Genomic DNA, 11,803 nt, shown 5'->3' with positions numbered 1-11,803 from the left:
GTTTTGGGTTTTGGTAGGGCATTAGAGGATTAATTAGAAGAGTGTTAGCACTACCTTTCTCACTGAGTCCCTTAGTCACTGCCCCTAGAGCAGGGCATCAGAGCACTTCAGTGCAAGAAGAGGTCCTTGGTGGGTCACAGTGTCCTCACATTCCACCCCCCCCCCTTGCCAGTTTGTGACCAGTTTATGACAAAGAGGGTGGAGGTACTTAGTGATCCCAGTGTGGAGAGGATGACTGGCATTCAGATGTGTGTTGTCTACGTTTGGGGGCAGGGTCATACTGTCATGGGTTGTAAGAGGCTGGAAAACACTGCCAGAAGACCTGACCTGGTTTGAACTTGAAAGACTGTCATCTGGAAGAATATTTAGACTTAACTCTATTTATTCTCTTTGTGTTTATTCTTTATATACACATTGTCCCCCATGCCAGAATGTCAATTCCTTGAGAGTACGGGTGTTTCTTTCCTTTTTATTTGTATCTCACAGGAGGCACTTAATAGCTGTTTGCTGATTGATTGACTCCAGAAGACAGAACCAGGATGATGGGGGTGGAAGTTACATGGAGGCAGAGACCAGCTTGGTGTAATTAGGAAATGTCTAAGTAGTGAGATCTGTCAAAATACGGAATGGGCCTCTTTGGGAAGTAGTGAATTGCTCATTGCTGGAAGCGTTCAGGCTGAGACTGGCTGACCACCTGCCAGGAATATGTAGAATGGGTTTCCATATCAGATAAGGTTGCATGACCTCTGAGGTCCTTCCTAACTTGGAAATGAGACAATGTGGTATGGTGAAAAGATTGCTGACACTGGAGGTGGAGGACTTGGGTTCAAATCTTACCTCTGATGCTTACTGCCTGCAAACCTTAGGCAAGTCACATAAGCCTTAGTTTCCTCATCTGTTAAGATGAGGGAGCTTGTACTAAGATCTAGGGGCTTGTGTTTAGGAGCTCCTACTAAGATCCCCTAGAATCCTAATTCACTGGCCCTGGTTACCATCTTTTCTACCTGGCTTCATGTCTGTTAGTGGAGAGGCAGATTGGATGGGAGTCACTCTAGACATCCTTATCAGGGCTATAGTGGAAAAAGTCCATTGTCCTTGCTGTCAGAAGGCCTGAGGCTGTGCAGTATCCTTTATGACCTTTATGACTTTAGCCATGTTAATTAACTTGTCTGAGCTTTGTGGGGATCCTGATCTTTGGAGGGGAAAGTACTTGTGGACTAAAGGTCTTACGGAAATGTGAAAAGTACTAACATCTGAGGGCTTCTTGAGGGGAAGCTGCTCCAGGAGGCATCATGAGGTGTGTCTAGTCTTTCTCCACAGCCTCCCTGGAAGCAGTAAGACCACCTGGGGGGATACCTGGCAGTCACTATAGTCCTGCACTTGGGGTGGTTTCCCAGTTGGGTGTGAATGGAGGAGCAGATTGAAGAATGTAATTGCCTAACAACTTTGAGAGACTGGAGAACTTTGATCAATGTCATAACTATCAGTGATTCCAGATGACTAATGATGAAACAGGCTGTCCACCTTCTGACAGAGACATGTGATGCAGAATGAGACATATATTGGACACGGCCAGTGCAGGAATGTATTCTGTTTGATTATGCACATTTGTGACAAGGGTTCCCCTCCCCACCCCCACCCCCATGGGAGGCAGAGGAAGAGAAAATAAATACTTATTAACTGAAACTTAAATTAAATTATTAAAAAGTTAGGAACAGCCCTGGGGTTTAGGAGTTTCCGGTGAGACAACCCAGCAGCTTGGTCTAGGGTGCCTCAAGAGCAGGTGGGGACAGCTGAGGAAACATGCCATATTCCCACTCTCTCCTCTATTGAGGACCTTCCTTGTTTCCTTGGTCACTCTGCTATGATTTGTTTAATGAGATTGGTTGCCAGGCAGCTCACCTCTGCCTTGGGAGTCCAGCCAAGTGAGAAGAGGGGAAGATCCCAGATGGCAGGGACCTTATCAGGTAGGCCATCCTGTTCACCATGCAGGGAAGGATGCTCAGACAGGAGCATGCCAATGGATGAAACATACCATGAGAAAAACCATGAGGATTGTGAGTCCTCAAAACAAGCAGGTTGTCTTCCTGTGTTGTGTTAGATTTGCCTTTCCTGGTCCCGTCCATTACTTTTGTCAGTGGGCCCGAGCTAGTCAGCAAGAGAGCACTGGGCCATGGGATGAGAATGGGGTGATCCCATTCCCTCTGCCAAACCTGAATGGAGGTCTAGCCTCCAGGGTAAAGTTGACAGAAGTAGCCAGAAGCTTTCCCTGGTCTGAATGTACAGAGTTTATTAGTTGTCATTCTTAGTGCGAAGACAGATAGGTAGGGAGAGTTGAGGGGATGCCTCTGTGAGTCTCCAGCCCTCTGGAGGACAGTGGTTTCAGAGGCTGGGGGGGAGGGGTTAGGGGTGAGGGTGGGGGGATTTTCCCACATGTATTGCATATTTAATTGGCAGTGTGCCTAGGGATAAGGCATCAGGGAAGCAGAGAGGCTACCTGCAAAAAGAGAGGAGTTTGAGGAAGAGGAGGTAAAGGGGGCAAGGGGACAGGAGAGAGGCACCATCACTCATCCATGTCTTTTTCATTCCTGGTTGAGGACCCTTGGCATTCTGTAGTCACTCCCCTTCCCATCTTTTTTCTTTTCCCCATCATTTCTCTGCATTTGCTGGTCCTCCCTGATGGAAAAGCAGAGTGCTCCCCATGTCTGCTGTGCTTCTGGGGAATAGTGGCAATTTGCAAGGACTTGTGGGACAGGGCATCTCACAGGATGGGCCTATGGATATGCACAGGATGGACATAGCCAGTCCTAGAGATTTATAGATGAGACAAAGAGAGAGGCAAGGGAGAGGCAGGGGTACTTGGAAGGGAAGGGCATCTCCCTGTGTAGCACTCAGACACCCAGTCCTTTACTCACCATTTATTATTGCTTCTTCTGCAGGCATGTGGATAACTAGCTTGGTAACAGTCACTACACACACAGAGACAGACCCTCTGTGCTGTGGGATAGGACAAAAACTTTATCTTTCCCCTAAGCAGGGGCAAGAGGGGCTCATGTGGCCCACCTTCAGCTTCCTGACTATTGCTTTCCTCCTGCCTCCCTACACACCTGGAGGCACCTGTTGGTACTGAATTGTCTGAGTTGAGGCAGGGGGTTGTGGCCTCACTTTTGCCTCTTTTCCTTTGCCTAGGGCTCTGGGGCAGGCCATGGTAGCAAGCACACCAGTAGTCTCTTCCAACATATATAGTCAAAAACTTGAAAGAAATAAATCCTCAGCCTCTGAAGACCATCCCTACTGGATGTGTAGCCTGGGGGCAAAACCCACCTAACATTTCCATAGGGGTGAATGCTGATGACAATGCACTCTCGGGCTGGTGGCCTTGATCTTTGGAGCCAAGAGCTGCAACGTTAGGAGCGGTGGTGGAGAGAGAGGCAATCACATAACCAAAAGGGAGGAGAAGATGAAGAAGGAGAGCACGTAGCCTGAGGGGTGTCTGCAGGAGAAAGGTAAGAACAAAGTGCCAGATTTATCCCAACTGCCCTGGGGAGGGGGGAGGGTCAGCAGCAGGCATGTGCCTGGCTGGGAGTGCCTTGGGTCATTGTTGGCACTGGCAGACTGCTCCATCTCCTCCTACCTGCTGGTGCCCTGAGTCACCACACAGCGCTGCTGTCATTCGCTGAGATTTGTTCTATTCTAAGGGTAAGGTACTGATTGGGACAACTATGTCTGAAAAAGCCTGCAGTACTTGGAGGCAGCAGGGAGGCCAGCCGCGCCTGGGAGGGGAGCGCCCCCTCCCCCTTTGGCAGCTCTTCTCTCTGTTTTGAACTTGAACAATTTTTCCTACCCTGTCACTGGACAGACGGGTATCTATTCTGTATCTAAAGGGAGCAGATGTGTCCACCTAGGCAAAGGCAGAGCCAAACTTTGCCTGCCAGACAAAGGCTACATCAACAGAATGATGAATCTGTCTTCTTTTCAGGTCTCCACTGCTGTCCCTCCTATATTTCCAGGTCTCTGATTCCCTGAACCACAAAATCCCTGGCTTGGTGCCATATCCCTGCTCAAAAGCTGCCATGGATTTCTAGGCTATGTTGATTTGATCAGGAATTGGGGTGGGGAGTAATCAGGAAAGGATAAAGAACTCAGTCCAGGAAGAGAGGGCCAAGGTAGACTCCACTCTCATTTTTCCATTGTTCTCTGCTCTCTCCATTTCTGTTTCCTTGATTGCAGGTTTGGGGATCTTTCAGAAGTTCTGCCTCAAGAAAGCTGGAAGACACTAAGGTCCCCTCATTGAGGGCTCCCCCATCCACAGGCAGCTTCATATCTGAAGATCCCAAGGGTCCCATGCCTACAGAGGTGCTGCTCTGATGTGGGGAGGGGCCTTGGGAGGCCTTGCTGACTGACCAGTAGCTGCCTGCTCTTTGAAGGGTAGCAGTGGCCAGGTCCCAGGGCCCCAGAGCTGGATGACATCTTTGGGGTTTTGCTCCAAAATTGCCTTGGTGACATGGGGATGTAGGAGGATGTAGGAGGGCAGGAGAGCAGGCAAAGATTCAGGAGAAATGGTTGACTGAGTCAGCAAGGGACAGGCAAGGTATGGAGATTGAGAAGGTATTAAAATGGGAATCACTACCCATCCCCACCTCCAAGGAAACACACTAACCCCTTCCACTATGAGAAATGGGACTGAGTTTTTCCACTCAAAAACCCCAGCTTGGGTCTCGGACATAAGCACTGGAAGACATTCCCTTTGCTTACTCTCTTTTTTTTCTGCCTCCTCTCTGCTATACATTCCCTCTTTGCAAAGCCATGCAAAAACAATATAAAACAAGGCCGGGAGTAGGGAGATTGTGAGGTGTAACTCAGAGCAGGAGAGAGGTGATGGGGGAGTTGGGCAAACTGGGAAGTGGAGGGCAGCACAAAGTCACTGGTCCCAGACAAGGAGGGAAGGACTTCACAGTTAGGACAACTGTAGGACACCAATGCTGAGAGGTATAAATAGAGATGCAAACAAACACTTAACACAGAGAAGTCCCATTCCAGGGGGGTGGTGGTGAGGGAGGGGTGGATGGATGGGCCTCTGAGAACAGCTGAGACTCAAGGGCCAGGCCCACAGCTCCTCACATTTCCAAGGCTATCAAAGGTTTCCCCTTTGGACCCCTTCTGGTTCCCATCCCCCACCAAGTTTCACATTTCTTGGAATTTTTCAGAGCATGGAGAAAGTATAGAAAGGTCTCAGATGCAAGAAGCCCCTAGGCATAGGCCCTAGGCCCTGGGCAGGCTGGAGGGGCAGGCACAGTTGGAGGTCTTAGGAGAAGCCTAGTCGCCCCCTACTCCTACACCAACCAACAGTGGGTGAGCAAACCTCTCGGCCATCACGGACAGATCCACCCAGACTGTGGGTACATAGATCCTACAGCCTCTCTGCCCACATAGAGACATGGAGCTTATTTCTTTAATAGATGATTTGAAGCAAACCTTTGTGGGTCCATCTTTTCCTACCGTTCCCTTTCCCTCCCTCCCTCCCTTCCTAGGCCTGTGTAAGTGGGTTGGCTCCTTAGCCTGGCCCACAGCCAGCCCCCAGTCACACTGAGCTGCGGCGTTTCATGAGGCCACGGAACGTGGACAGGCTGTGCAGACCAGTGGAGACAGAACTGATGGCCGAGCGCTGGGCCGTGCAGAGGCAGCGGTGAGAAGGAGTGTCGATGTAGCGGCCACCCCCGGGGGATGACTGGCTCTGCTCCACGCAGGTGTCAGAGGTGGACAGGTCCCGGGGGATGATCATCGGGATGGAATACTGTAGCTTTTCCCGACTCTTGTACCACAGGCAGGAGCACATGGACTGGAAATGAAGCACCTCAGCGTAGACATTGCGGAAGCCCCCACTTGCGGCGATGGTGGAGGACGCCGTGTCTGTGGTGTGGATGCTGCCTCCTGCCTGCCCATTGCGGGTCAGTAGGGCCCGGTGCTCGGCGTCCCGCTTCTCGTCCTCTGCGTTCATCGTCATGAAGCGTAGGACCACGAGGTTGAGGAAGGCGCCGATGACTGTCAGCCCCGTGAGGATGTACACGAAACTGAAGGCCACGTACTGGGGCTGAGTCTGCAGAGCCTGGTCCTTCTGCAGGGCCACATAGTCCCCAAAACCAATGGTAGTCAGGGTGATGAAGCAGTAATAATAGGCCTGGAAGAAAGTCCAGTGCTCATAGTAGGAGAAGGCGGCAGCTCCGATACACAGGGTGCTGATGCAGGAGAAGAAGCCAATGATCACCATGTTGGCCATGGAGACGTCTGACCGGCGCATCCCCAGACCCTTCTTGGCCCTGTGCAGCAAATACTTCACAAAGGTGTTGATGCGTTCACCCAGGCTTTGAAACATAACCAGCGTGAGGGGGATGCCCAGCAGGGCGTAGAACATGCAGAACACTTTCCCACCATCTGTGCTGGGGGCTGCATGGCCATAGCCTGGAAGAAAAGAGAGGACAGACTGTGGTTCCTTCCTTTCTCTCCTGACACCTCCACTCTGCCCACCTTGAGCTGTCTGCTCCCCACCAGCACAGGGGAGGGAGGTGGCTTGTGGATGAATGGGAGCAATAGAGAAAGGAAGGGGTCAGTTTTATTCCATCTAGTGCTTTTTGTGGATGTAGTCTATTGAAATAAAAAGAAGGAAACCGAGGCATGGAGAAGCTCCTGGAGGACTTTCCTTACTAGGATCCCCAGTCTAAAAGGGACCTCAGAGGGTACTTAGTCCAATTCCCTCATTTTACAGGTGGAGAATCTGTCAGGGAGGTTCATAGGGTGATAGATTTGAATCTGGAAGGGACGTTTGAGGACATTTAATCCCACTACTTCATTCTATAGATGAGGAAACAGAGGTCCTAGAGAAGAGAAATGACCCTCCCCAGGTCGCCTAGTAGCAGAGTTGAGATTTGAGCTCAGTTCCTTAAACTGATTATTTTGTCTGCTTTACCATTCTGCCTCCTAACAACCACACTTAGAAGGAAGGTCTATTTGGGGAGTCCCTAAAAAAATCTAACAAATGATGCATCAGGAAAGGGTTCTGTGAGACTGAACAGGGACTTCAGATTTTCCAAGAAATGGGGAGAGGAGACTTGTGCCATCAGAGAGCTATTGGAACTATCTTCCTATAGTCCAGGGAAGTCCCTACCCTCTAGCCTTCCCCCCATCCCCTCTACTGATGAATGTTCTCCTCCCCATCCTTTGAGGGCCCATCCCAGTTTCTGTTCCCAGGTGGGAGATGACCATAGACTTTAGTCCTGGGGTGGAATCCCAAACTCTCACATGACATTCTAGGTTCTACAGGAAGCAGCTGGGTCCCTGGTGCCTCTCCATCCCTAGCATTAAAGGCAGAGACCTCAGGAGGATTGGCCTGGGGCAACTGTAGCTGGGACTCCAGTCAGTCACCAATAGTCATAATCAAGAATTCTGCCTGACTCACAGGAAATTTGGGACTCTCTTCCAGGCTACTTCTTCCCAAGACTTCCTTGATTTCATGCTGTTTTTCAAGCCTGGTCATTGGCTTTTCAGACCTCGTTAAGAAGAAATGAAAATGCTGAAAAGCCAACAAACATTTCAAAGAAACCTTCTCTGGTCAGTTGAATCGAGGTGTCTCCTTCCACTTTGCTGGGATCCTTCCCATTCTGTCCTGCTTTCTATTATCTCCCATACTGAGGTAGCTAGAGGATGTAGTGACTAGAGCACAGGAACTAGAGTCAGGAGTTCAAATTCTGCTTCAGACACTTAATAGTAGTTCAACCCTGGCCAGGTCACTTAAACTCTCTCAAACTCAGTTTCTTCATTTGTAAAACGGGGATAATCATGTCACCTACCTCACAGGGTTGTGAGGCTCAAATGAGACAGCATGTAAAGTGCTTGCAAACTTTAAAAGCCTATATAGGGTGTTTCAAGCCTTTTGGAACACCCTGTATAAATGTTCACCACCACCACCACCACCACCTCCACTACAACTACCACTTCTGCTGCTGCTTCTACTAGTACTAGTACTACTACCATACTTATCTACCCTGCTAGACCTTGAGTTCCCCAAGATCAGTCTGATTCCCTCCTCCCCCTCTTGCCTCTCCCCATCTCAGCAGAGAGAGCCAATGGGCCTTGTCCAATCAGCAAGTTGTACCAAGAGGATGAGGTGTAGGCCTTCTTCATTGGTCTTCCCCCAAAGACATCTGCATCACATTTAACATTTTCCCCCAGTGCTGACCACAAAGCCTTACACATAGTAGGTACTTAATAAATATTTCAATCAATCACCAAACATTCATCAAGTGTTTAGTGTGTGCCAGTACTGGGAATACGAAGGCAAAGGTCAAACTTGTCCTGCCCTCAAGGGGCTTCTACATTCTGAATAAATTAATGAGGTAGTCCCTTAATGTTACTCACAGAATCTCAGAGTTGGAAAGGGATCCCGAGGCTGCTCATTTCACCACTGGATAGTCTTGCTCCTGGAGAAGACTTTCCCATCCCTGCTCCTTCTATGGGGCTTGAATTTGCCTCTCTAAAGCATCTGTTCCTTGTTTCTAGTTCAGCCCTCTGGCACTAAGCCAAGCTGCTCCACATGAAAGCCTTGAAGGCAGCTATCACATTAACCCTACCTGAAAGAGCAGGTGCCTGAGATCATAGAATTAGAACTGGTACCTTAGGCCATCTAAGCCTACCCCCTCATTTTGGAGATGAGGAAACTGACACACAGACAGTGACTGGTGGTTTGACCAAGGTCACACAGGTAGTTAGGTGAAAGAGGAAGGATTTGAACCTGCTTTCCCTGACTCCAAATCCAGTGTTCTTTTCCATCAGTGTACTATATGGCCAGAATCTTCTTTTCTCCTGGCTAAACATCCACAGACCCTCATATGGCATGATCTCTAGTCCTCTTACCTCCCTCTTTGTCTTCTTTCGAACATACTCCCATGGATCCCTGGCCTACCTAAAGTGAGACCCTTAACAATGACAGCCTCTGCTTGGGACCAGCCTGGCTTCCCTGGATCTAGGATCCTTGGGAAGCCTCTTGAATCTTAAAAACCAAAGGCAGCTTGACAGCAGGTACACCTGTGTGTGGGAGGCCTGAGGCAGCTGTGCTGAGGAATCTGCTTCAGCCAGACATCCTGGACACTCTGACTAACGGGTGGCTGCTTAGCCTCTGTTCCCTAGATCTAGCCAAGCCCAGGAAAAGTTCAGCATCTTGGCTCTCCTTGTCTGGCTCACCTACAGCAGGGAAGGGTGAGAACATATTGTGCCTACCAGCTCTGGGCTCTATCAGCCAAACTACAATTCACCTTGACAGCTGGGCTGAGCAAGACAGAAGTTAAATGGCTTGTTCCTGCCCTTGGCCTTGGCCTTCCCCTTTGTTCTGGGAACTGGCACTGGGAGGGTTATGCGTGTTCTGAGAGCTGGTAGCTAGCAATTCCAGTGTCTGAGGAGAATTCAACTGGAGGGAGAAAGGAGACCCCAAGACACAAGGCCCTACTGGGGGAAAGACCTCAGGATGCTACTCAATGATGGAAATACAGAGAACAATATCCCTAGGAGGTAAGTGCTATTATTACATTTTATAGTTGAGGAAACTGAGGCAGCTCTAAGTTAAGTGACTTGCCCAAGGTCATACAGCCCAAAGTATCTGAGGCCAGATTTGAACTCAGATTTTCCTTGACTACATACTCTACCCACTGAACTCCCTAGCTGCCTCTAGGGAAAAGGAACATCTTCACCAAGGAGTTCCTAAATCAATAAAATTGCAGATCTAAGAAATTCTTGCTAAGTACAAAGCTCACTTACTTCTGTCTGCTAAAGGACTACAAGTGTCATCATTGCCTTCTAATTTTCATAACTAATTCCATGAGACAAAGCCCTGGCCATCCCTCCATAGTATGCATTCTGAATTTTCATCATGATGTGAAGAACCTATCTTCTTTCTGTTTAAAAACAGGATTCCATCTAAATGTGTTTTAAAAAAGGTAAATTCTGGAGTTGATGCTGCTCTGTATTTTAGTCATTTGCTTACGTGTATCTGGGTTCCCCAAATAGATGATTCCTGGGCAATCCCAAGCTGCCTTGAGGCTTACAGGCCAAAAAGAGCTGGACAGCAACCAGACCAGTAGTGAGAATGCTAGCTAGCTTATAGTACTCCACATACACTTGATTTTCACAACACCCTCCTGAGGAAGGTAGTGCAAATATTATTATTCTTGTTTTATACATGAGGCTGAAGCTAAGCAGTCAAATGAATAGTCTGAAGTTAATTAGTGGCAGAGCTAGATAGAAATTCAGATCTCTGCTCTTTCTACTTTTCCTCAATATTTCTTTGATGTAGAAGTTCCAGACCCACCAGACATTTTCCCACCAGAGGCAAGTATAGTGAGAAAAAAAAGAAAAAGAGATGCAAAGGTCATCTTTAGGCTCACTTGAGAAATTAAATTCTACTGCTGAGACCAGGAGATAGGTGAACTAAAACAAAACCTGTTAGGAGCGGGCTAAACTTGGAACCAAACTGTGTCCTTGGAGCCTGCTGAGAGGCAGTGAGGGGAGACCTATACAGAGAAAGGTCCAGGCACTGGCTGACCTACCACACCTGACAACCCTGGTATAGACTTGACAGCTACTGGGCCTTGTTGGCCTCCACAGCTTATCTGGGCTGCAGTATGCCACAGTTCATGCTGCTTTGAACTGGTTTCCTCTAGAACAGGGATTAAGGAATTCTCCCCTTGGTTAGCAAGTCTGCAACCATCTAACAGAAGTTGTCAGGGGTGAGAGTAAGTGGTGTAGGGGAAGAGATCCCTATAGAGGAAGAATTTCTGAAGGATTCTCTCTGTGCCTCTGTCTCTTTCTGTATCTCTGTCTCTCTCTCATTTAATTTTAGCTATTTTATTCAGAAGGTCTCTCTGGCTTACCACTTACTGGACATGTGTTTTCTTCCTTTTAAAAAAAAATAATGTTAAGACAGGGAGAAAATTTGTAACTCAAAATCTTGCAGAAATGAATGTTGAAAACTAAAAATAATTTAAAAAATAAAAATATAATATTCTAGATTCTCTTTTGAGAAACCAGAAGCTAATCCATTGGTGAGGAAGAGGTGCCATTCATAAGAAGCAAGTAAACTTCTCTGTTACTCATTAGATTTTAATTCAAATCTTTGCCCCCTTGTATAGGGAGTCTAAGTGGGCAATGGAGGCCTCTTCTGGAAGATCCTGGTCATTCATTCAGCAATGTTGTTTCAGCCACCATTCATTCAGCTTCTGCTGTGTATGGAGTATTTTCTAGGTGCTAGGAGAGATACAAAGTTTTGATAAAACAGGATTCCTGCCCTCATGAGGCTTACAGTCCTGTGTGTGTGTGTGTACGTGTGTGTGCATGTGTGTACGTGTGTGTGTGCATGCGTGTGATGGGGGACAGGGGGAGGAGTCTACAATATTCCAAGAGAAGTGCATTATAAAATTGCAACTCTGAGCATCCAGGATGCTGTGTTATTATGGGGTTTTAACATGTGCCTCTACCACACAGCTTTTCTCCTCATTTCTGGTTGATCATAAGTAGAGAGCAGGACTCTTGAAAGGGCAAAGTGTCCTATCCATAATACCATGTTTCCCCGATAATAAGACCTATCCCGAAAATAAGCCCTCCCCTTACTGTGTAATATTCCTCAAAAATAAGCCCTCCCCCGAAAATAAGCCCTATTGAGATTGCTACTGTAGTGAAGGTGATCCCCTGCACTACACGCTACATTACGGTACCCTCTGTATGCACCGTCCCCCCCCCCCCCCCCCCCCCCCCCCCCCCC

The 11,803-nt window shown here is 48.2% G+C and overlaps 1 protein-coding gene across 1 annotated transcript in view; it reads right to left on the bottom strand.

Annotated features, from left to right (window-relative positions):
• Window positions 1-2,377: 2,377 nt before the first annotated feature.
• The window catches only part of KCNK3 (potassium two pore domain channel subfamily K member 3), a 65,386-nt gene continuing 55,960 nt past the window's right edge, over window positions 2,378-11,803 (bottom strand). Inside the window, exon 2 of the mRNA XM_069072024.1 lies at window positions 2,378-6,459. Within this exon, the coding sequence (XP_068928125.1) occupies window positions 5,582-6,459 (878 nt within the window). The 3' untranslated portion in view covers window positions 2,378-5,581. The remainder of the gene's footprint in view (window positions 6,460-11,803) is intronic.

The sequence above is a fragment of the Petaurus breviceps genome, unplaced genomic scaffold (genome assembly GCF_028583685.1).
Source record: "Petaurus breviceps papuanus isolate PSGF00001 unplaced genomic scaffold, PetGlider_PUasm1.0 90845, whole genome shotgun sequence".
Lineage (NCBI taxonomy): Eukaryota > Metazoa > Chordata > Mammalia > Diprotodontia > Petauridae > Petaurus > Petaurus breviceps.
This window is presented reverse-complemented; position numbering and strand designations above follow the sequence as displayed.